The 26639-nt window shown below is 38.0% G+C and overlaps 1 protein-coding gene and 1 long non-coding RNA gene across 5 annotated transcripts in view; both read right to left on the reverse strand.

Annotated features, from left to right (window-relative positions):
• The window catches only part of LOC125105268 (uncharacterized), a 53521-nt gene extending 43194 nt beyond the window's left edge, over positions 1 to 10327 (reverse strand). The window contains exons 1-3 of the long non-coding RNA XR_007128851.1: positions 8434 to 10327; positions 5076 to 5186; positions 2084 to 2325 (exon numbers count right to left, since the gene is read on the reverse strand). This is a non-coding gene — a long non-coding RNA (uncharacterized LOC125105268). The remainder of the gene's footprint in view (positions 1 to 2083; positions 2326 to 5075; positions 5187 to 8433) is intronic.
• A 128-nt stretch (positions 10328 to 10455) lies between these two features.
• The window catches only part of LOC125105267 (cytochrome c oxidase assembly protein COX16 homolog, mitochondrial), a 31736-nt gene continuing 15552 nt past the window's right edge, over positions 10456 to 26639 (reverse strand). For 2 of the 4 annotated variants that reach the window (XM_047738575.1, XM_047738577.1), the window contains 2 exons: positions 23967 to 24029; positions 17705 to 20382 (listed from right to left, as the gene is read on the reverse strand). In XM_047738575.1, coding sequence (XP_047594531.1) covers positions 20266 to 20382; positions 23967 to 24029 — 180 coding nt within the window. In that variant the 3' untranslated portion in view covers positions 17705 to 20265. Of the gene's footprint in view, positions 12403 to 17704; positions 20383 to 23966; positions 24030 to 26639 lie in introns of those variants that run through there. The other 2 variants (XM_047738576.1, XM_047738578.1) reach the window with 2 other exon arrangements.

Here is a 26639-nt window from a genome sequence, read left to right on the forward strand (position 1 = left end):
AGACTTTCAGTACATTGTTGAATATAAGTGGTAACTGTGGGGATAAGTGTGGGAATCCGTGATCTAACCTCAAAGGGAATGACTTCAACATTTCACCATATTTTGTAGGCTTTTTATAGATAACCTTGTATCAGAATAAGAAATTTCCCCTCCATTTTTAGTACTAGTAGTATGCTACACAATAAAGATACTTCCCTTTGCTGTTTTTAATTTTTTAAAAAATTTTATTTATTTGAAAAAAAAATTTTATTTATTTGAGAGAGGGTGAGAACACCAGTGGGGGGGAGCAGAGAGGGATGGAGAAGCAGACTCCCTGCTGAGTGGGAGTCCTATGTGTAGCTCCAACCCAGGACCCTGAGATCATGACCTGAGCAGATGCTTAACCACCTGAGCCACCCAAGCACTCTCCACTGCTATTTTTATAGTTATTTTCCTTTCCTTGGTTTTCAGCAAATTTTTTGTAAAGTGTGTTTATTACTATCATTGCTATTATTATTTTACATGTAGTTTGTAACAATTCTCAAATGTGCAGCTTGCTATCTTTCATGAGATTTGGCAAATTCTCAATGATTAGTTTGTTCAAACGTTGCTTCTGCCCCATTCATCTCATACCTGCTTCCTAGGACTTCAATTATATATAGGTTAGACCTTCTCATGGTATCTTCTTTGTATTTTACCTTCTCATCACTACTTTTCATCACTTTACGTCTCCATGTTTTATCCTGGATATTTTCTTCCAGAACTTTCTTTCAGTTTGGTAATTTTCTGTTCAGTTGTGCTTTGTTTCTTATTATTTACCTATTGAGTTTTAAATATTTGCTATACTTTTCATTTTAGAGTATCTTTTGGTTCTTTTTCAAATTTACATCCTTCATAGTTTCCAGGTCTTTGCCAAAATTAAAAAATATTGTCTTTTACCATTTTAAACCTATTAAGCACAGTTTTCTAAGTCTCTAGCTATTAACTTCAACAGCTAGAGTTCCCATGAACTTATTATTATTATTTTTTTGAACTTATTATTTTTTTGTTTCTGCTGGTTCTTGTTTATGTTATTTTGTCTCTTTATGTGCTTGGTTCTTTTAAAATTCTGTTTAACATTACATCTGCAAGATTTATTAATTTGTGGGCTAAGACAGTGTTTTCATTCTCCAGAGAGAATTTCACTCTCTTTTTTTCTGCCAGCACCTAAAGGCAACAGCAATCCAAAACACCCTGATCCAAATTCAGGGACTAAGATAATGCCTTCTTCTTCTTTTTTTTTTTTTTAAATATGCTTCTGAGACATAATTCACATACCATAAAATTCACCATTTATAGTGTACAATTCAAGAGTTTTTAGAATATTCATGGAGTTCTGTAACCTTTACCACTCTCTAACTTTAGAACATTCTCATCACTCCAGGAAGAAACTTATACCAATTAGTACACACTCTCCATTCTCTGCCCAACTCTAGGCAACCATTCATCTACTTTTGCCTCCATAATTTTGCATCTTCTAGACATTCCATACAAAACGAATCATACAATACATGGCATTTTGTGAATGAATTTTTTCATTTAGCATAATGTTTTCAAGGTTCACCCATGTTGTAGCAGGCATCAGTACTACATTTTTTATTGCTGAATAACATTCCATTGTATGGATATACCACTTGTTTATCCACTCATCAGCTTATGTACTTTGGATTATTTCCACCTTTAATTATTATAAATACTACTACTATGAATCTGTGTTGAAGTTTCTATGTGAATATATGTTTTAATCTCTCTTATTAGGTCATATGGCAACTCTATGCTTAACATTTTAAGGAACTGCCAAGCTATTTTCAAAGTGAATGGATTCTGGGCTGTTTCTCTAAGTAGCAGTCAGTGAAGCTCTCCAACTGTCCAATCCAAAGCCATGATAGTTTACTAGGTACCCTTTTTGCTGGGCCCTGGGTCCCAACTTTTTTATTATTATACCTCCAACAATGTCATAAGTACTGCATCATCTCTTAGCATCTCAGCTACCACTTCTAAAATTAGAAACTGACTTAGTCCATTCAGGCTGCTATAACAGAGTATCATACTCTGGGTGACTTACATGCCAGTTTTAAAAGCTGAAGTCCGAGATCAAGGTGGGAAGAAATTCAGTGTTAAGAGCCCCCCTTCCTTGTTTAGTCTTCTGGCTATAACCTCACATGTCAGGAAGGGTCACAGAGCTCTGTGGGGCCTCTTTTATAAGGGCAATGATCCCATTCATGATGGTTCCATTATCATGATGTAATCCTCTCTCGAAGGCCCCACCTCCAAACAGTATCATGAGGATTAGGTTTCAACATGAATCTGCGGGGAGATGCAAACATTCAGCCTATGGCAGAAATATTCCCAGGGGAAAAACACCACCAATTCCATGCTCAGCTCTCTAGATTTCTTTCTTCTCTCCATTCTCGCCTGATAATTATTCTCTATCTTGTTATATCTTTTATGCCTTCAAGTAGATTTTTTTATTGTAAATTTTACTTAGACTTTCTGGTTTTCTCAGAGTTTGATTTGAATCACCTGGTCTATCACTATTGATACTAGAGGTCCTGTAGTTATTTCTTTAGTTGTCAGTTTGCCCCAACTCCACTGCAAATTCCTTGAGGGAAAGGACGGTGTCTTGGTCATTTCTGCAGCACCAGATCTAGTCAGCAAGCAGATGCTTTATAAATGTTTGTTATCAGTCTAGGTTATTGTTTTTAAGTATGAAACGGATTCTAAGTGATCTAAGCTGCTCCATCTGGGAAAGCCAGAGAGCCAAGCATAATGACCACGAAGGCAGAGCACACCTAGCTCCACAGATGGTCCAGGGTAGACATGGCCACTGCTGCTGATAGGCCCAGATATAGCAGCTTGTATGATGGACACCACCAACACTGGACCCTGGGCACTGACACCTCCGCTTCTCAATAAGGCAGTGGTATTGTTGCTCCTGAACAGGAAGACCCACAGGAAAAGGGATGGAAATAAAGAGTGGGGAAAGCCAAGGAGGGGGAGGTACAACAAGGGCATCATGTTTTAGAGAAAACTGGTTTTGTAAAGGAATTGATAAGAAAATTCAATCTATTTTCAGTATTTCAAAAATCGAAGTAAAAATCCTGTAGAACCGGAGAATAGGTTTCTTGATTCCCAGGATCATTCCAAAGTGAATTTTTACGTTTTCAAAGACTGAGTAGATGACACAAATGAATAAAATCATCCAGAAAGATAAATTCCACTGTCACCACCCTACCTCTCCTCTTCTTTGCCCTGGCATGCCCTGCTTGAGAAGACTATGATCCATTTCACAAACTCCTCTTTTCCAGAATCCCCAAATTCCTTCCCTGTCATCATGTTCTGAGCAATTTAAATTTCACTGCTTTTCAAAAGGATTTCCTCAGAAGCTGCTATGTGAGCCAAGGGTCTCAACAACTTCTAGGTCAATGCCTTTCAAGGAGAACTAGAGATTTGTTAATAAAACCATTATATTTCTCACCTCCTTATATATACAGTGTTTACAAGAGTGTTTCTTCAGAAGCATGGGATTCCTGAGGGACTGTCATCTGGCTTTCAGCTATCCTGCCCACAGTGTGCCAATTCCAAAAGTAAGGAGTAACTCTGTAGAGGCAGGCCTAGGAAGGTCTGAATTTGCACAAAGGACTGTTTTTTAAAAATACGTTTTGCTATTCAACAGAAGGTCCGTATACAGTATCCCAAAGGCAGGTGACTACTTCATCTCATTTCTTAACTGCATTTTATGAGATTCCTAGACAGTTTGTCATCTTCTTTTCCCCTGTTTAGCGTCTTCCTATATTTGTTTGTTGTATTACATTCAGGGATTTCAGTTGTTAAGAGGGAGCACTAAGGGATACTTATATTCCATCTTAGCCAGAACTACAAGTCCTCTACTCATACATTTTTAAAGTGATGGGTATCATTCTAACATATAGATATACATACATAAATGTCAAAGTTTTATTTTAGACATATAAACTACCTCATTTTTTCTTTCCTTCAAAATTACAAATAACATTATAAAGAACATCTGAATATTTACTTCAGAGGTGGAAATGTTAGGTCAAAGGAATACCCATTTTAAATTTTGATGAATTTATCAAATTCACATCAAACTTGTTAATACCAACAATGAATGAGTGTGCATATTCGTGCACATTTTCACTAATCATTTCACTAACTGTACATAAGCAAGTGTTTTAATCTTTGACAATCAAACAGGTAGAAAATACTATTTAAATTTTCACTGACTCGTATTTCTTTGGATATTATTAAATTTGAAAAGAATTTAAGTGTAAAGTGGTAACTTGTGGATAGTTTTAGATCATTATTTAATGATTTTAGTGAGTTGATATATATGCATAAGCTTGTTATTTGCTTTTCAAACATATTTAACATGTCTTAGTTTTTTAATGGAAGATTATGACGATGATGATGTTATTTGTGAGATAGTTCTACATTTTTCCTATCATACTCAAATAGGACTCCTCCAAAATAATAAAACTCTCCTTGTGCTAAGCAGGATAACTCCCCACCACTCCCAAAGACATCCACATTTTAGTCACTGGAAACTGTGACTATATTATCATACAGAGCAAAAAGGAATTAAGGTTGCAGATAGAATTAAGGTAGCTAACAGTTCGATGATCCAGACAATTACAATGGAGTCATCAAGGTCCTTAAAAGTGGGAAAGGGAGGCAAAAGAAAAGGTCAGAGTGATGTGATGACATGTGAGAAGGACGCAACCCTCCACTGCCAGCTTTGCAGATGGAGGAAGGGGCCACAAGCTAAGAAATGCAGACAGCCTCCAGAAGCAGGAAAAGGCAAGAAAACAGATTTTCCCCAAAGACTCCAGAAAGGAGTCCTGCCCTGACAACAAACACCCTGATGTTAGCCCAGTGACATGCCCATCAGACTTCAGACCTTCAGAACTGTAATAATAAATAAATAAATAAATAAATAAATAAATCTGTATTGTTTTAAGTCACTAAGTTTATAGTAATTTGTTACACAACAGTAAAAAACTAATGCAGACAGCAAAATGACATACAGATATTACCATAAATTGTGGACGTGGGACAGAGTCTGGGAAGCACTGTGTCCTGAGAGGATACTGAAAACAGACACACAAACATCTAGAGTTGTAACTGCCACTGACAAGCAGGGTTACCTAGGAGGTAGACAAAATGAGAAATGTCATTCATCGCTGAAACCTTCTTTTAACCTAACCACGTTACAGCAAACTGAGCTTAATCAGACTGAGGCACCTTTCTCTATCTGGCCCTAGGGCCCACATTAGGAGATCACCAGAGCAATTCCAAAGACCTTGTGTTAAACTCAAAATTGCACCTGATTACCTATCAATATAATTTTAAATACGTGACAGGAATGTTCTCCCAATGGCAAAAAGCACATGGGAGTGGTTATTCGTTGAATTTCCGGAAATAAAGCACTATAAAAAAGGAGTGGTAATCTGCTAATGCGCGCTAGAGAAACTCCAGTAGATTGAAATTACATGTATCACATCTAAATTACAGGGAGAAAGAAGGCACCCTGTTCTCTATTTTGTGATTAGTGATGAGGACTGAGAAGCCACACCCCTTTCCTCTTTATGAAGGCTGACATACTAAAGGTAAGGAGCTGGGTAGACCCAACATTCTAGGTATTTAAAGTGGCAACTGTCATTTTTCCTACATAGTGGTTACCTGGTCTAAAGATACATTTTTGTGTATAGCAGCCATGAACACTACTACAAAAGTAATAGGGAGGAAAGAAGGATGTGACACTCATATCACTGATCACTACAAAATAACAGAAAAAAAGTTCAGACTAGTTTATGAATATTGTTGTTCTTTGGGTGAAAAAACTACCACTGTGTATATATATAGTATACACATGTATTACATGTATCTGACAGATGATATTTTCTGAAGATATCATCCATCCCATATTCTTTTTTTTTTTTTTAAGATTTTATTTATTTATTTGACAGAGAGAGATCACAAGCAGGCAGAGAGGCAGGCAGAGAGAGAGGAGGAAGCAGGCTCCCCGCTGAGCAGAGAGCCCGATGCGAGGCTCGATCCCAGGACCCTGAGATCATGACCTGAGCCGAAGGCAGAGGCTTAACCCACTGAGCCACCCAGGCACCCCCATCCCACATTCTCTTATACCAGGTGACCTTGCCATTCTGCCATCAAGAGATGGAGTCTAATTCTTTTCTCCTTGAATCTGGGCTCAACTGGCCTTAGCGGTTGGCCTGTAACTAACAGAATGCAACAATAATGAACCTGGGTTACTTCCAAGTCTAGAGAGATATACAAGAAGAAAAAAGAAGTAGTAGTAGTAGAAGTAGTTTCTACCTGGCTCGCCTGGAACTCAGTCTCCAGATATTCTTTTTCTGAACACTCCCTTAGGAGAGTGTTCTATGCTATGAGAAGCATGGAGGGGCCACACGGAGGGACCATGAGTAGATACCATGACAGCCATTCCAGGGTAGAAGCAAAATATGTGCATGAAGAAGCCTCAGGATAATCCTAGACCCTGGGCATTCAAAGTTCCTGCCCAATGAGTAGGAAATATCAGAGTATGAGCAGGAATAGAAGACATAACTGAGGACTAAAGCAAAGTAGTAGGAATAGAATAGAGACATTTAAGAGACAAACTAAAGATCCTGGTGAATTCTGGCAGTGGGGGCTGAGGAGGGTGAAAATACATGTATATAGGTGAATATTATGTATAATATTGTAGAGTGAAGAACAAAGTTTGAAGACGTCAAGTGTGGTTTTGGACATGTAGAATTAGAAGTATGTAGGAGGGAGTGCTGAAAAATACAGATTAATGGACAGACCAAAAAAATCATGAAGGAAAATGAGAAAGGACTGCGACCTAACAAAAAAAGGAGGGGGAGGGAGCAGGGTTGGAGAAGAAAGCAAGCACAATGAGTTTATGAATGACAATATGGTTTTTAAAAAGCAGGAAGTCAGCATTGGTAGCATATACTATAGAACAGTCAGGGTGGATAAAGATGAAAAAATATTAGATTTAGAAAGTAGTGGGTCACTGGGCAATTGAGGGAACAGATAGAGAAGCCAAAGCATCAAATTCATCATTTTTTCAAAGGCATTAGCTGAGAATATTACTAGTGTATCCCTGTTACTTTAAAACCCTCTTCTGAATGTTTTTCCATAAAGATTAGTACTATTTAGGGGCTCCTGGGTGGCTAGTGGGTTAAGCGTCTGCCTTCACTCAGGTCATGATCTCAGGGTCCTGGGATGGAGCCCTGCATCGTCGTCGTCCGGCTCTCTGCTCAGCGGGGGGCCTGCTTCCCTCTCTCTCTCTGCCTACTTGTGATCTCTCTGTCAAATAATAAATAAAATCTAAACAAAAAAGATTTTAACAAAAAAAAAGATTAGTAATATTTATCAGAAGATATAATCCACCTTGAAGACGTCATAGTAATTATGGGATATATATATAACAATATGCTGTTTTTACATAACATCGCTACAAGGAAAGACAGTGCATTACTTTATTCATTCTAGTAATTTTGCTGGGTTTAAGAGCGCCGAATCCAATATTTTCTGTCTGCCTCACAGGCCACCAGAAATAAATTTTACAGTTCCTCAAAAACACAGACCATTTTGTGTTTACAATTAAATGGCCTTTGTCCATGGTCTCATTAGTATAACTGGAGTTAATTCAGACTGGAAGGAGAGCCCAAAGCTTTATCCCAATTATTGTGTTTATGAACCAGACGGAGGACTGCAAAAGCAAACAACATGCCCAGGGTCACTAAGCAACTCAAAGGAGTTGCATGGATTCCAACTGAGGTCTAAATGGTTCCAAGACCTAATCCTCCCACCGCTGACGCCAAAGTCAACCTGCACTCCCCTGGGCAATGGAGCAAAGTCCTCATTCTAAGGGCACTCAGTGTAGAAGGGAACACACGTAGAGAACACAAGAGTATCACGTGAGTGAGGTAGGCAAAAAGAGCTGTAAGAACACAAAGAGTAACACAGCGGTAAACCACTCTGGGAGTCCCTACCATTTGGAAGACGCTGTGCTGAACTCTTTATATATCCTTCGATCAACTATGCGAAATACGAATTAAGTCCATTTTACAAAGTAGGAAACTGACGCACGGAGATGCCGAAAACCGCACAATGAAGTAACTACACTTCATCCCGGTGGCCGCAGTCCGCAGACTCTGTAACTACCCACACTTGGGTTAGAATCTGGCTCCGACGTCTGGTCATTTTGTTACCTCCTGCAAGGGTCACCCTCGACGAAGACTGCCTGAAGACCCCCCAACCCACCGGCCACCCTCGAGCGTCGGGGTCCCTGCCTTCCGCCCGGCGAATCACACATTCTCCGCCTCACGACCCGCCCCTTCCAGAATCCCGCCCTCACACTTCTACCTCCGGTCTCTCTGCTCTCACTTCTCCATCACCAACAAGGGGACTCGATCAGCGCGTGTGCAAACACGACTGAACTCTCCGACCCGCTTGGTCGTCCCAACAGGGCCAGCGTGGCCTCCCGAAACTCAGCAGCTCAAGCTCTCGGGCGACGAGGACATCACACGCTCCTTGCGTTTCCACGGTCCTCGCGGCCGCGGTCCTCTCCTGATAGACTTCCGCCAGGCCAAAGCAATCAACCCATTGCGACATACTGCGCCTCCGCCCGGAAATTGAAGCGCCAACGCTTTGGTTCCGGCGCGTTGGCCGGCAATTGGGGTTTAGAGACTTGAATTGGGTTTGCTGTCTGCTGACATGGAAACCGAAACCCCCATTTTCTGGACTGACATCTTCTTAGAACATAGATACTTGCACAAAGATCCTTGTTAAAATCAGCTAAGAAAAAAAAAATTATTTTGAAGCCGGTACTCTACGCTCTGTGCCTACTTGTGGGAAGGGGAGCTTTACAGCGTAATAAAAAAAAATTTTTTTTAAGGTGCTATGAATGGTTAGGTCGAATGGTAATCAGTGTAGTATCTTATCATTGGACCTTTAATAGTAGTGCTTTTGCCGCCAGATGGCCTGTAATCCAGTCACTTATGAATCTATTTTCTATTCATTCAGTAACCCCAGCACCTTTTTGCGGTGTGCTAAAGGAACAAGGCTAAAGGAATACAAAGATGGAAAGATATTAAAGCTGGCAGCTAAACGGGCACACAAATGAACGTGTGCATTTGGTAGTTTAGGGGACAGCTGCCATTTGCCAGGGTGAGTCAGAGAAAACCTCACTTATCAAGCACTATCTGAGATGACATAATAGTACAGAGTGAAGGTAACATGGAGTAACATTTCCCATGCTATCCCTGAAATCTTCCCATCTGTATTTGCCTCTCTTGTCACTGAGAAGTCCCTGGTTTAATCTTACTATTTTCCCACCTATTAAAGTGTTCCTTAAGCCAGTCTCCAACGGTTTTAGGCTGCTCCACTAAAAGTTATGTCCGTTAGAGTGGACTAGAAGGTCAAATATGGGTTGGAGGAGAGGAAAGAAACTTGATTGTGATTCCCAAGTCCATCTTTGACATTACTGGAAGTTACTGAAAACATATAAATGAGGGTGGGGATTCTCCTGCCCTTGCCTATAGCCTTCATCCTGATTTTCTTAGCGTGCAATTTCAAGTCTTGTGTACTATAACTTTGAGGTCAAAGGCTGCCTTCCAGCCTCTATACCCCACTGTTCACTCCATACTCCACCTAGAGGGAGACACCATTCCCCGAGAATTCTGTGAACTTTCATAAGTACATAAGTACAAAATGCACCTCCAGGGAAACCAGGTTTATGAAGCCTCCAGACTCTGCAGGCAGTGTTAAGTTCATTCCTCTTCAGAACTTCAGAAACTATGACTCATACATATTGCAAAGCACTTATCACAATATATTAATTAATGTATAAAGTCAGTGCCTTCACTATACAGTTGACCTTTGAACAACACAGGGTCTGGGGGTGCTGACCCCATGTTGTAAAAAATCTGCATGTATTTTTGACCCCCCCCAAAAAAAACCCTTAATAGCCTGCTGTTAACTGGAAGCCTTACCAATGACATAAAGTCAATTAACACATATTTTGTATATGTATTATATACTGCATTCTTACAGTAAAGAAAATATTTACAGTACTGTAAGAAAATATTTACAGTACCATACTATAAAAAATCAGCATATAAGTGGGCCCATACAGTGCAAACCCATGTTGTTCAAGGGTCAACATATATAAGGATATAAGCAACATGAAGAGGATAGTCTTATTGTTTGAATCTCCAACATCTATACAAGTCCCTAGTGTATGGCAAGTGCTTAATAAATGTTCATTTAGGGGTGCCTGTGTGGTTCAGTGGGTTAAAGCCTCTGCCTTCAGTTCAGGTCATGATCCCAGTGTCCTGGGATCAAGCCCCCCATCGGGCTCTCTGCCCAGCGGGGAGCCTGCTTCCTTCTCTCTCTGCCTGCCTCTCTGCCTACTTGTGATTTCTGTCAAATAAATAAATAAAATCTTTAAAATAAAATAAAAATAAATGTACATTGAATTAATGATGATGTAGATTACTTTAATAAAAGTCTTCTATGTTGGTGCCTTGATTAAGTTGGTGTTGTTAAGGATTTTTGTGACCTACTTTGTCTGTTCAAAGGCAATTTCTTCCCTGGTTTGGAAAAAAAAAAACAGCCAGTGTGGGCCAAAGCTGAGCTAAGGTTTTAGAGCCTCAGGCTCTGTACTTCCCAATAGAGGAGCCTGAAATATACCAAGTGGAGCCTGTTTAACATTTTTCATTCAATTAACATTTTTTTTTTAGCATGTATTCACCTAGCATTGTTATAAATGTCAAAAACATTGTACCTGCTTTCAGGAGCTTGTATCCTCACCCACGTTCACAAATGGAGACATGCAGGCTTTATCGCCTTTAGAAAAAAATAATTTCTACCCAACCCTTTAAACTGACAGTGACCAGGAGGATTTCTTCTACTGGTAGGTAGTCAGGATAACTAAATTTCAGCCCAGAATCGTCTACTAATCAGCTGTGTGACCTTGGGCAAGTCATCTTTTTTCTCTGGACTCCTCTTCCACTTCTGTAAAGTAAGGGTCTTATTCAATTTCACATTCTCTAACTCTGTCACTTTAATAAATGTAGACCTGGTATCAGTTGTAGGAAAGCTGAGGTTACTGAGGTTATAGCTGGGGTAAACTGATGATGAGCCTAGATTTTTTCCTAGTGAAGAGTAAGAGATACTATTTTCTGGGACCACATCAGAAACTGTGGCCTAAGCACATGGAATGGATTGGCACTTGGCTATCTATAGGTCTCTCCTCTTTATATACTAGAAGTTCAGAGACAGCTCATGGTAAAAGTGATTACCAGAGCAAACCGAAGGGAAAGGGGCAAATGGATGACAACCGTGGTGCTTCCTGCCTTCCTTGATGGGGAAGGAAGGACAGAGGACAGAATGCTGCTCTTGGGGTCTTCACAATATTGTAAAGTCCAAGGAACTGCTCAGTAGACCCCTTTACAAGGGGTTTTTCAGGATGTTTTTCCTGTGTGCTTAAAAAGGGCCATACTCCAACGTACTTAGTTTGCTTATCCAGGCCCCCTCCCACAAAAATCACCACACAGGCCCTGAAGAATCTTCCTGCTGAGCCTTTGTTGGTGTAGAGCTGGATTTTCTGGGAGTTGGATGTTTTCTCACATAGTATCCAGTGTAGGATTTGGAGTTCTTTTCTTGTTCTCCCAATGCCTGAGGAAAACTTTGATTCACCCCAAAGAGACTTTCCAGGTCAAGAAAAATGTGATTTGCAAGGACATCATCCCTTCACAGCATAGGAGGAAACGTTGATATGGTGATATGATACAACCGGGCAACTTATGCTGAAGGCAGGCCTCAGAGACACCTTCCAGGGCCACTGACCCAGATGGTGCCTTCCCAGTCAGACTCCCACCATGTGCAGATCACAGGTGCACCTGGGTGTGTGCACATGTGTGTCAGTAGTTTGTGGAATGGCAGGTTCAGTGGACCGGCGGGAAGTGCTGGTTATTACTGCCTAGAGGCAGCTGATGCTCAGGAGCCCTGTTTTCTTGTGGTTAATCCACGATGGCAAGGAAAAAGGAGGCAAGAACAAATAGGAGAAAGCTGAGCACGAAGCATGAAGGCAAGGAAATAGCTGAAGAGTATAGAGCCCAGCTGGGTGGCAGCCCCTCAGAGCACCAGATGTGGAAGATTTTCTCATCTGTGGTTTGTTATGTGTCCCTGCTGTGGAACAGGGCTTATGTGGTTCTGCTGGGCTAAAGGCATCAGTCAGATCTGGGGGAGGCAGCTCTGCACAAAGGGAATGCAGTAGCTGAGGTAGCTGAGGCGACTTAGGCAGCCTGGAATCTCCTGGCCCCACAGTACCTACAGGGAGAATGCAGAGAGAGAACAAGTCAGGATCCTGAGTATGGGACCTCCCATAGAGAGTGCAGCCCTACACCAGAACTGGACTTACTGAGGTGGAGGGCCCCAAATTCAGTCTTGTGTGGTCTTCGAACGCCCTCTGGTGGTGTTAGGCAGTGACTGTCTATTAGGCTGTCTATTGGGAGCATCACAGACTAGTTATGCCTCTGAGCCCTTTTGTCCTTAAAGTCTAGTCTCCACTCTCACAGACTGAAGGAGATAAAAAATTCCACTGCAGGAATCTCTTTCTGTGTTTCCCCAACATTTTTTGAGACATCCAGCAGGTTAAGCACTGTTTAAGGGTCCAAAGGCAGAAAACCAGGAAAAAAAATGTTTAGTGAATTATATGAAGCAATGACTTTGGATGGAATGTCTATCATCTGTAAGCAAATTATTTTTCATCTACTAGTCAATGACAGTAACAGCCACTCTTTTATCACCCATCATCTTTGCCCCTTTCTCTACTGAGTGCCTTGTATACCTAGTCACTGAGGTTAACTGACAGAGACAACTAAAACTCCCAATTCACAAACAAATGAGTTAACTGAGACTGAAGCGGGTTATGTAATCTATGTAGGATTACATGGCTTGTAATCTGACAAACCGACAAGATTCCAATTCAGGTTTATCAATTTGTGTGTTTTCCCACTGAACTTTGCTGTTTGCAGAAGAGACATATAAGATCATGCAGTTTTCCACACAGGATTAATTTCAATTAATAGATAGCTGGGCAATGTCATTAAAATACTATTTCAGATATGACATTTTAAAAATTTTATTTATCTTAAGGAGAGAGAGAGAGAACAGGAGGGAGAGGAAGAGAGAATTCAAAGCAGACTCCAAGCCAAGCCCAGAGCTCATGGGGCTGGATCCACAACCATGAGATTACAACTCAAGCCGAACCCAAGAGTCAGATGCTCAACTGACTGAGGCATCCAGGTGCTCCTAGACGTGACATTTTGATGAGAATTTTGTTGTCACTAATAATTATTAGCTAAGTAATTATTTAATAATAATAGCTAGCATCTACTGAGTACTTTCTTTATGCCATTGTTCTTAATTAACTCACATCAACTCTATTACATTGCTACTGTTATTCCCATTTTCCACATGAGGAAACTGAGCCACCAAGTAGTTAAATAATTTTCCCAAGATAGTAAGTGTATGTTTAATTTGTAGAATGTAATGTTCCTCACTATGTTTCTTCATTAGTTCCCTGTGACAGAAAAGAGCTCATTTGCAGAGGATTGGGAGATGGGTGTGCAGATTTGCAGGAGTTGGGGAAAAGCTAACTTGCTGTGCATATGAAAGTAATGAGTTTGGGGGACAGAGAGAAGGAAAGGAATTGGGAAGGTACTGGCTAAGAGCAAGAGAAGATCCAGAAACAGAAAAACAGAATCCATCAAGGCTGGGCCCTACATAAGGAAATGGCCAAGTGAGTAAAAGATGGGAAGATCATGATGGACTTTGTGTGAAAGAGGAATTTAATAAGGGGATTTCTCTTTTCTCTATGAAATCTTCAGTAAATTTTACATAGATTACTAATACTTTATGTCAGAAAGCTGAGTTTCCCTATGATAGGGAACTCAAGGACAAAGACAGAACATAACCATCAATTGAATGCTGAATTGCAATGCTTAAATGGATTCCCAAAGGCATAAGACATCAATGTCTTAAACTGATATATTCATTCCTTACCAGGGACTTGGAATGACCAGGAAAGACTTAAGGTCAGTTCACAAAGCACTGTCTTTGCCATTGTGGAGACAAGAGAGATCAGGCAAGATACTGAAAAAGAAACACTGCCTGCCTTAGAGGCTTAGTTTTACCAAATCTGAACACCACTCCCCTTTGAGTGCCAAACTCATTTATTATAGTTTTTAGTGGATTCCTTACAATGTACTCTGAACAAGATCATGTCATCTACAAAGATTGATGTTTTTCCTTCTTCATTTCCCATCTGGATGCTTATTTCGTTTTGTGCCCTCCTAATTGTCCTGGCTAAAACCTCCAAGTTTAATGTCAAATAACAGTGGTGAGAGCAGGTATTCTTCCTTCTTTCTGATCTTACGAAGAAAGCAGTCATTCCTTGCCTGTTAAATTTGATAGCTGTGAGGTGCTTTTTGGTTGTTTTGTAGATGACTTTTGTCAAGCTGAACCATGTTTCTTCCGATACCTAATTTGTTGAGTGTTTTCATCATGAAGAGGTGAATTCTGTCAAGTGTTTTTCTGCATCGATATGATTATGAAGTTTTTGTTCTTAATTTCATTGATGTAGCATATTACATAATTTTTGAATGATAAATCAATCTTCCATACCTGAGATAAATCTCAATGGATCATGATGGAAAACCCCTCTCTACATATTATTGGATTCAGTTTGCTAGTGTTCTATTGAGGATTTTTGCATCTATGTTCATAGAAGGTACTGACCTGTCCTTTTGTTATGCTTTTGCCTGTTTTTTTGTATCAGGATAATACTAGCTTCATAGAATGAGTTGATAAGTGTTCCATTCTTTTCTACCTTTTTGGAAATGTGTGTAAAGATTTGGTATTAATTCTTCTTTTGAATATTTGGTAGAAATCACAACAAAGCTGTCTGGGTCTGTGCTGTGTATGTGTGTGTGTGTGTGTATGTGTGGGTGGGTGGGTATAATTCAATTACTTCTTATAGGTCTATTCAGATTAATATTCCTTCTTGAATCAATTTTGGTAGTTTGTCTTTCTAGGTAGTTGTCTTTTCGAATTTATTTAATCTAAATTATGTAATTTATTGGCATAGAATTGTCTATAGCATTCCATATAGTTTAATTGCTCTAAGTTTGCTAGTAAAGTCCCCTCTCTCATTCCTGATTTTAATGATTTCTCTTCTTTTTAAATTTTAGTCAATCTAGCTATCGGCTTGTCAATTTCATTGATCTTTAAAAAAAAAAAGAGCCTCCAATTTCACTGATTTCTCTATTGTGTTTCTATTCTCCTTCATTTGAAATTTCTGTTCTAATCTTTACTTTCTTCTGTCTGCTTTAGGTTTTGTTTGCTTTCTTCTTCAAGTGCATTAAAGTAAAAGGTTAAGTCACTAATGAGATCTTTTTTTTTTTTAAGACTATTTATTTGACAGAGAGAAGGAACACAAGTGGGGTGGGTGGGGGAGGTAGAAGAAGGAGAGGAAGGCTTCCTGCCGAGCAGGGAGCCCGATGCAGGGCTTGATCCCAGGACCCTGGGATCCCAAGCAGAAGGCAGACGCTTAACGACTGAGCCACCCAGGAACTCTGAGATCTTTTCTTAATATAGGTGTTTATGGCTACATATTTCCAACTAAGTACTGTTTTGATGCATCCCATAGTTTTGGTATGTTGTATCTTCATTTTGATTCATCTCAAAGTATTTATTATGCTTTTGATTTCTCCTCTGACCAGCTGGACAGTCAATTACATTTTGTTTTCATGTACTTATAAGTTTCCAAAATTTCCCCTATAGTTGATTTCTTACAATCCTAGAACATGTTTGATATTAGTATGATTGAAATCCTTTTAAGTTTTCTTGAGGCTTGTTTTATGATCTTACATAAGGTCTACCCTGGAGAATGTTCCATGTACACTTGAGAAGAATGTGTCTTCTGCTGTTGTTGGGTAATCCACAGAGGTCAGGTCTAGTTTGTTTACAGTGTTGTTCAAGTCTTTTGTTTACCTAAGTAGATGATCTTTCACCTACTTGTTCTAGTCATTATTAAAAGCTGTGTATTAAAGTCTCCTATGCCTACTTTTTCTATTCATAATTAAAAGTTGGATATTGAAGTCTCCTACTATTATTTTAAAATTGCCTTTTTCTATGTATTTGCTTTTTGTATTATTGGGTTGTGTTGTTGGTTGCATATGTTTTTATAAGTTATGTTTTCTTGCCTATTGACCATTTATCATTATAAAATGTTCCTCTTTGTCTCTTATAATAATTTTTTGCCTCAAAGTATACTTTCTCTGATATGGTTACCATTTGCACGGTGTCAATTTTTCCATCCTTATACTTTGAACTTAATGCCTTTGAACCTAAAGTGAGCCTCTTATAGAGAGCATATAGTTGGATTGTGGTTTTTATCCATTCTGTCAATCTCTGCCTTTTAATTAGTGAATATAATTCTTTTATATTTAATGTAAGCTGCTAAGTACGACTGCCATCTGCTATTTTTACTATTTTCTACGTCTTTTGTATTTTTTTCTAGGCCTTAACTGCCTTGTTTTGTATTAATAGGATATTTTATAGCGTAACATTTAATTCCTTTTATGATTTTTAACTACTTTATTATTTTTATTATTTATTTGGCAAAAAGAGAGAGCACAAGCAGGGGAGCAGCAGGCAGAGGGAGAAACAGGCCCCCTGCTGAGCAGGGAGCCCAACTCGGGGCTGATCCCAGGACCACAGGACTACAACCCGAGGTGAAGGCAGATGCCCAATGACAGAACTACCCAGGCATCCCATGATTTTTAACTACATTAAAAAAAATTTTTTTTAAATTTATTTATTTGATAGACAGAGATCACAAGTAGGCAGAGAGGCATGCAGAGAGAGAGAGGAAGGGAAGCAGGCTCCCTGCCAAGCAGAGAGCCCCATGTGGGGCTCGATCCCAGGACCCTGGGATCATGACCTGAGCCTATGCATGTCACAAGCCCAACAAACATCTTATAATTATTGACTTATGTTCTTCTATGTGTTTCAAAGAAGTGTTTTTTTAAGATTTATTTATTAGAGAGGGAGACTGAGAGAGAACACATGCATGCACATGTGCATGAGTTGGGCGGGGAGTGGCAAAGGGAGAGAGAGAATCTCCAGCAAACTCCTAACTGAGCACAGAACCCAATGCAGGGCTCAATCTCACAATCATGAGATAACGACCTGAACCGAAATCAAGAATCGGACCTTAACCAAATGAGCCACCCAAGTACCTCTAAAGAAGTCGTTTAATTATTTATAAGCTTTTAAATGTTAATCTTCTTATTTATCAAGTTTGGTTCTCTTCTTTGCTTCCTGTGGATTCAATTATCATCTGGTGTTATTTCCTTGCTCCAATAAAGCTTCATTCCCACCTTTTTTTGTTCTATTATTGCCTAATATATTACATTTCTATATGTAGACCTCAAAATACATTTTATAGAAAGTGTTTTATTTGTTCTTAAATGAATTCAGAAAGGAAAAAATGTAATTGTGATTTAAAAAAAATAATTACTTAAATACCTTTATTGGTGCTCCTTGTCTTTAAATTACCATCTGGCAGTCATGTCCATTCTATTGATGACCCCATCAAAGGCATTTCTATTACACTGTTTCTGACTTCTAGAATTTCTCTTTGACTCTTAAAATTCCCATCTATCTGCTTATATTACCCATCTGTTCTTTCGTGTTGTGTACTTTTTCCATCAGAGCTCTAAACATATTACTTATAGTTATTTTAAATTCTCAGTCTGGTGAGTCCAACTTCCTTGCCATATATGAATCTGATTTTGATGCTTGGTCTTTTCAAGCTGTGCTTTTTGTATTTTAATATGCATTGTAATTTCTCTTTTCAAAGTTGACCATAATACTCAGCTGGATTGGGGAAAAGAAACTCCACTGAATAGCCTTCAGTGAATTGGTAGTAATGTGAAGGGGGAAGGGAACATTCTATGGTTTTATGATTAGGTCTTAGTCTTTTAGTGATCATGGTCCCACATGACTTTCACTACTACCTCTCCAGGTTTCCTCCCCACACCCTCAACCCATTTAGGTAAAACAGGAGGCTAGAAGGGACTAAATTGGGTAGTTCTCTTACCCTAGAGTTGGTTAAGCTCTGGCAAAATCCAGTGTGATTAGTCTCCAGCAAAAGTTTCCTTTGAGGCTAGGCTTTTTGTTAAGAACAAAATTCAGAGGACATATTTCAGAATGGTTCATTTCTCCTCCCTCCTGCTGAAACCACAAGATTTTTCTCTAATATTCAGAGTGAGAATCTAGTGGGGCTCCAGGAACTAAAACTCACAAAAATATGCCCCTGGCCTGGTATCTAGGGAGTTTTTAACTCAAGCTTGTCCATGCTCTGTCTCCAGTAATTAGTCAATTACCCTTCAAGCATTCCTACCTGATCCTGGCTCCAACAGTGGCTTTCAGGTGGGTTCTCCTCCAGGTAACCTGTGATCCTCTCTATCTGTCTGTCTCAAGTTTTCAGTTGGTGGTTTTGTCCTGTGTCCTCAATTCTCCCATGGATCAAAGAATAGCTGTTGATTTTCAGGTTTTCAGCTTTTTCTTTGTGTTAGGATGGGAGGTGTAACTTCCAAGGTTCCTAAATGTTTGACCAGAAACTGAAGTCCCCCATGCTGTTTTTAAAGAAAATGTCAAACAATTTCCTAGATGAGTGGTACCATTTTACATTATACCAGCAATGTGTGAGGGGTCCAGTTTCTCCACATCCTTACCAGCATTTGGAATTGTCACTTTTTTATTTCAGCTATTTTAGTAAGTGTGTAGTGATTTCTCAAGGTAGTCCAAATTTGTATTTCCCCGATAGCTAGTGATGTTAACCATTCTCTTCATGTGCTTATTTGCCATATTCATATAGTGAATATATTCAGTGAAATGCTGCTTTGTGTCTTTTGACCATTTTCTTATTGGACTGTTTGCTTTTTTATTACTGAGTTTTCAGAATTCTTCATATATTCTAGATATGAGCCTTTTATCATAAATGTGGTTTGCAAGTATTTTCTCTCAGTCTGGATTGTCTTTTCACTTTTAATGGGGTCTTTGGAAAACATAAGTTTTTAATTTTGATGAGATTCAATTTACCAAGTTTTTCTTTTATGAATGTTTTTGTTAAGAACTATTTTTCAACAATTATACACTAAGTCCTGAAGACTTTCTTCCTTCTTTTCCCAAAAGTTTTAAGTTTTACATTTAGATCCATTTTGAGTTACTTTTTGTACATGGAGCAATGTTAAGTGGAGATCTATTATTTTTTTTGGCCCATGAAATCCAACTGTTCTCTAATATCTCATGATTTATCATCATTAAATAATCAGCTTGATTTTCTTTTTGCTAAAACTAACCCACTGAAAACAGTGATCTTGATTGGGCAAGAGGCAGGTAGATTTATAATTTTTTGTCAACATAAGAGGGAGTATTTCAATTGAGACTTTAGGCACCTGGAACTCAGTATGAAAAAAATCAGAGAGTGGGGTAACAGGCTGGCTAAGACACAGGTAAAAAGGAGAAAATAAACTAAAAAAAAAACCCAACTTCTCTCAATTCTATCTTTTTGCCTAGCATTTAGATCATAGCAAACCCCAAGTTAAAAAAAGAAAAAGAATAGAACTACAGTCAAGTTGCATGAAAATTATGCTAAGGCATAAAGTATACCTTTAAGCAGCATTTCCAAATTGTAGTCACATAGATAACAAATTTGGAATACTTGAACAAATTTGCTGTATCTGTATATAATATGTACTACTACATGATCTTTGCCTTAACCAAGAACAATATTATTTTCTCAACATGTTTTAATGGTATCAACACAATCATCAGTTATATACTTTGGAGACTGATTAGTATATCATGTGAGGTATTATACGTAAAACCAAAACTCTCATCACCTGTGATTGATATTATTTTCCTACACAGGATTGACAAAAAAATCACTGCCTGATGTTACTGTGATGTTTTAATCAAGATTATCTGTCATCACATTACTCATATCCAAGCTTCTGCAGGTCTGAAATTTTCTTCCCCCTTAGTATGTAGTGGGAATTCCAGTTGATAACATTTTTGTTTAAAAAAAAAAGAAAAAGAAAAAGAAAAGAATCAACTGAGTCAAGTTGTCTTAGTCTTAAGAATTTCTGGATTTCGTCCTTGGAGGAGGTCAGGATCTTCCCAAGGCCTGGGTCCTCGAATATTCTTCCAGTCATCAAAAGCGGAGTCCTTTATTTTCTACAGAGCCACAAAAATTAAAGTATATATATTAGGGTAAAAGTCCTGTGGCTTTGATTAGGACATTACTAAATGAATGACTAAATGAGTGGAAAAAATCCAATAGGCCCTCAAATTGTAACAAATAAATCAGCTGCATGTCACACATACTAACTGAAGTAGTGACATATCTTCTAGGATTTGGAATTTTTCTTGCTTGCTGTGGAGGTTAATTAGAAAATCTTTCTCCCTCCCCCCATCAGAATAAAATTACTGAATTAGAGAAAGAGTCTGCATACTTTATTTCTGAGAGCACAAAGAAAGGCAAGAAGCCGGGAAAACAAAAGTCCAACTCTGAAGGCTGACTCAGCTAATAATGACTAGCATGGGTTAGCCTGGTGACAGTAGTAAATGAGAGGAAAAGAACAAAGGTGGAGACCCTAAAGTCTGCTAGAAGGAAGAAAAGAGACTAATGATTTGTCCTGCACCTGAGAAATGAGCCTGAGCCTGCAAATGAAGACATTCCCCACAGATGCCAGGAGCAAATCCCTTTTATTCAATAAAACCTAGTTTAAACTACAGTTTGGATCATCGTACCTTCACAGTATGAAATGCCGCCCAGCACAGAAATGAAGGTCGAATAAAGGGAAGAATATAAATGGTTCTTCACCCTTCAACACCACTCTGACAGTAACTTTTCTACATCTACTTTTATTGTTCTGGAATTACTGAGAAAAAAAAGGCTCAGAGAACACAGAATCGCTTATATCCAGAGATAGGAAAAACAATATGAATTTACACTGACACTTGGATAATAAGCCTTTCTCTTTTACTAACAAGCTGTATAACCTTGGGCAAGTGATTTAATAAGCCATCTGGGCACTAATTCCCTCATAAGTAATAATAAAAAGGCTAAACCAAATGGTCTAGATGGTTTCTTCAGCTCTCAAATTCTATGGTTCCCAAAATAACTAAAAGAAAATTTACTCCCAGACAAACCCTCCAGAGCATCACTACTGACATAGTGCTTATAGATTGAGAAGTAGCAAGTCACTGGTCTTGACAAAATAATGGGGAAGTAGTGAACTGAAACCATGCTCTAAATGTCACTTACAGTTTCGCTAGGAGTCTATATTAAATATACATAAATGAACAAAGTTCTACTTATTTAATGTGCAAGGGAATAAGTTATTTTCAAGTACAGTATTGAAATTACCCAAAGTTACAAAAAGCTTTGAAGATAAGATGGCCTTTACCCCGGTAACATAAGACAAATATGCTTAAGAGAATTTAAGAATATTTCTTAGATGGGATGCAAGGCGGGCAGAACGACTTCACATAAAACTGTTTCAGTCTTCACAGGTCTACAGTAAATGAAAGTGTCTCTGTGGAATTTAGCAAAACATGGACAGTCACTGAAGACCATGCTGTACATGTGTTGGGCAAGACCACCTAAGGCTTACCACTTAACAACCGTTACAGAATTGAGTATGAAACAGAATCAAGAAGTGCTGAAGAAACGCATTGCCAATCAATACTGGATTTTCAGCCCTGCTACAGTGGAGACCTCTCTTTAACACCTACCTTGACATACGCCTGAGACACCAAAAAGGCTAATCTTTAGGAATAAGGATTATGCCAAGAGTAAGACCTGCTTTGGACTCATTGCAATCCAAGCTCTGACAAGATCCTCTGGAGAGACAATTTGGCGAATGAGCCCCATAGAGTTACAGCAGTATAGGAAACACCAAAGACTTTCCACAGAGCCTCCCTTAAAAAGACAAACCAAGCTCAAAATAATCAGCCAATAATTGAACTGCCTGCTAAAATGAAAATCAACACTCTTCACAAGTTTCTTCAATGTATTTCACAATGTTCATCTTTCAAGCAAAATAACTAACCATACAAAGAAACAGGAAAGTATGATCCACAGGCAAAAAATCAACAATATACAAGAAATGGAAAACATCTTCCTAACTACATGCTATAACACCATTTGCTATTAAACAGGAATTTTTGCTAATCAGATGGGTGGACGATGACACATTCTTATAATTTTAACTAACATTCCTATAAGCTTGGTATCTTGTCCTATGTTTAAGAATTATTTATTCTCCACATCACATTTGTATCAGGGAGATACAAATCAAAACCACAATGAGATACTACCTTATACCAGTTGGAATGACTAAAATTAACAAGACAGGGAACAACAAATGTTGGCAAGGATGTGGAGAAAGGGGAAACCTCTTGCATTTTTGGTGGGAATGCAAGATGGTACTGCCACTCTGGAAAACAGTATGGAGGTTTCTCGAGAAGCTAAAAATAGAGCTACCCTACAACCCAGCAATTGCAGTACTGGATATTTACCCCAAAGATACAGATGTAGTGAGAAGAAGGGGCACATGTGCCCCAATGTTCACAGAAGCAATGTTCACAGAAGCAATGTCCACAATACCCAAACTGTGGAAGGAGCAGAGATGTCCTTCAACAGATGAATGGATAAAGAAGATGTGGTGTATATATACAATGGCGTATTACTCAGCCATTAGAAAGGATAAATACCTACCAGTAACATTGATATGGAAGGAACTGGAGGGTATTATGCTAAGTGAAATAAGTCAGTCAGAGAAAGACAATTATCATATGGTTTCACTCATACGTGGAATATAAGAAATAGCACAGAGGATCATAGGGGAAGGAAGGGAAAAACTGAATGGGGAGAAATCAGAGAGGGAGACAAACCATGAGAGATTCTTGACTCTGGGAAACAAACTGAGGGTTGTGGAAAGGGAGATGGGTAGGGAGATGGGTAACTGGGTGATGGGCATTAAGGAGGGCATGTGATGTGAGGAGCACTGGGTGTTATAGGCAACTAATGAATCACTAAACACTTCATCAAAAACTAATGATGTACTACTATGTTGGCTAATTGAATTTAAATTTAAAAATATCATTAAAAAAAAGACACACACACACACAAAAGAATGATATTTATTTCCTTTTTGCTGAAGTCTTTAAATTCTTTGCCTCATGTTCCCACTGACCAACTAAAATGTTAAACTTTTCCATGTTGATCTGTAAATGCTGTTCATATTTAAGTAAACTAATTCATCATAACAGTATTTTTAGGATTCCTCATTTAACTAGTGACTTTATATACCTTATTTTTTTTTTTTAGGCTGAACTTCTGAATTTTTATATATAAACTCATCAATCTTTACTTTTAAAGTTTTTGAATTTTGTATCACATTTAAATCAACTTTTCTGACTTAAGACCACAAAAAGAATCTCCATTTTTCCCCCTAGTATTTTAGCACTTTTTTTTATTTTTAAATTTTTGTTCTACCTAGAATTTATTCATTTTAACACGTGAAATATAGATCCATCATATTTTCTTATCAAATGACTACATAGTTAGTTGTCCTAATACCATATTGTTTGGGCTCATTTTTTTCTGCACTGGTAATAATTTAAGATAGAATCAGTCACTGGCTAGGAAAACTGCTACAAAAGAGAGATTATATTAACATTATATATTATATTATTTTAACTGCTACAAAAGAGAGATTATATTAACATATAACATATATTAACATATGTACCTCATACTCGGATTCCAATGATATTTTATTCATTTTCAGTTTTTTTTCTAATTCAGGATCAATCTGCAGAAAAGAAAGAGGAGCCATAAGTTATTTAAGTCTGTTAGATTCAATTTTGAATTTAAAAAGTTATATAAGGGGAAAAAAAAAAGTTATATATGGAATGGCTGGGATGGTGAGGTTGGCCTAATAATTAATTGACATAAAACACATGAACAGGAGAAAAACAAATTTAATTATATATGTACAGGAGGCCCACAAAGACATGAGACTCACAGGTAGCCAGGAAATTGAGTCAGACAATTAAATATCATTCTGAGCTAAGGAAAATGAGGTAGGAAGCTAGCGTTTAAAAGGGGAGGAAGACAATTCACAGGAAGATAAAAAGCAAATGTTTGGTAAACAAATGTCCACTATGCCATGCAGGTAAGTCTTTCTGATATAAAAAGTTATCCCTGGTAATAGGTCTCTTCTTGGTACAGGCCCTCCATCTAAGTTGTTTTAGGCAGTTAAAGGAGAGATAAAAATCCTTTCCATAGTCTGCTAGGTCTTCAGCTCAAAATAATCCACATGTCAAAATGGTTCATTTTGGGACAGCATATCCTGCTCCCCCTCAACACCAAACAATAGAAGGAAAAAAACAAAAACTAAAACCTGCAATAATCTCTAGAGTAACCTTCAGTGGAAGAGTAAAAATACAGCTTTCTAACCAAAAGAACAATAACAAATTAATAAAACATTATTAATCCAAAAGAGGACCACAAAAAAAGTCAGAAAGAAATAACTGTAACAAACAGCAAATAAGAAGTATATTTAAACCCAAATACATAAAAATTTACATTAAATGCAAATGGATTTAATGATCCAATTAAAAAACAAGACTATTAAAAACATATATTCTGTTTATAAGAGATATATTTAAAACCTAAGTATATAGAAAGGTTAAGCTTAAAAAGGAAGCTAAAGAAGTCATATTAACATCCAACAAAACAGCCTTTAAGGAAAGAAGCATTATTAGCAAGCAAAGCGTTAAGAAAAAGGCAACAGGTCCAAAATGGAGTCACTTCTGCTAAGCATGTCACCAAACTGACACTTAATATCTAACCTAAGTTCCACTCTCTCTCAGGAATGTGATCTTAACCAGTCAGTCTGGAACTTCCTGGTCAGAGGAGTGAGGTAAACTGCCTGACTGTCCCCGTCTGTCCCCCAAAGAAAGATGAAATAACATGTTCCTTGTCCCTGCTCAGTTCGGTCTTTAAAAGTCTCCTATTTTATACAGCTCTTCAGAGCTCTTTCCTTTTGCCAGATGCAGGAATCAATGAATAAAACCAACCTGATCTTTAAATTTACTGATATTTATTTGGAATTTTTAAAAGATTTTATTTATTTATTCATGAGAGACAAAGAGAGAGGCAGAGGCAGAGAGAGAAGCAGGCGCCCCAAGGAGCAGGAAGCCCCATGCAGGACTTGATCCCAGGACCCCAGGATCATGACCTGAGCTGAAGGCAGACACCTAACCATCTGAGCTACCCAGGCACCCTGAATTTTTTTTTTTAAGGAAAACTTCATTATACTAAAAACTCAGCCATGAAGATGTACTAATTCTGAAATTATGTGTGCCTAATATCATGGTGAAATGGGAGTCATAATAGAGATGTCAGCACAATTTTCTCAGTAGCAGATAGAAAAAACAGATTTAAAAAGTCAACACTACATAAAATTTGAGAAAACCCTACAAACTTGACCAAATGAATGTATAAATGGATGTGTAAATTTTAATATGTACCCAGCACTGCCAGGCGTACATTTTTTCAAGCGCACATTATATATAAACTGATCATATGCTGTGTCATAAAGTCTCAACAAATATCAAAGAATGAGCTCATTGAAAATATTCTTTGATCACAATGCATCTAAGTTAGAAATCAATAAAAAATAATTAGAAAATACCCTATAGTTATAAATTAAACACTTCTAAGTAGCTTCTGAATAACTGAAAACATTTTTAATTAAATGATTGTGAACATATTATATATTAAACTTGCATGACATGCTAGGCCCATGTTTAAAAGGAAATTTGTCAGCTTATAAGCATATATTACAAAAAAAAGAGGATGCCTGAGTGGCTCAGTCAATTAAACAGCTGTGTTTGACTCAGGTCATGATCCCAGGGTCCTGGGACCAAGTCCCACATCAGGCTTTCTATTCAGTGGGGAGCCCGCCTCTCCCTCTCCCTCTGCCTGCTGCTCCCTCTGCTTATGCTCTCTATCAAATAAATAAATAAAATTCTTTAAAAAATTACAAAAAAAAAGATGGACAGGAAAAGAGCTAAGAATCTACCTCATAAAGTTAGAAAAAAGAAACTTAAAGGAAAAAGTAAATAGAGAACAGAACTAATTAAAGATCAAACAAATGCATGACAAGAGAATAAACTTAACCAAAAGTTATCGATAAATCTCAAGTAAAATCGACTTAGAAGAAAGAGAAGTCACAAATATGCGTATTCAGAATGAAAAGGATGTCAACAATATAAATTTTATGGGCAACAGATACTCGGATAATATGAATACTTTTAGGCCCACAAACTTGAAAAATTAGACAAAATGGACAAGTTCATAGAAAACTACAACTTTCTAACATGTAATAGAAAAAATAAACTATTTGAACAGTGTT

This window comes from Lutra lutra, chromosome 7 (genome assembly GCF_902655055.1).
Source record: "Lutra lutra chromosome 7, mLutLut1.2, whole genome shotgun sequence".
Taxonomy (NCBI): domain Eukaryota; kingdom Metazoa; phylum Chordata; class Mammalia; order Carnivora; family Mustelidae; genus Lutra; species Lutra lutra.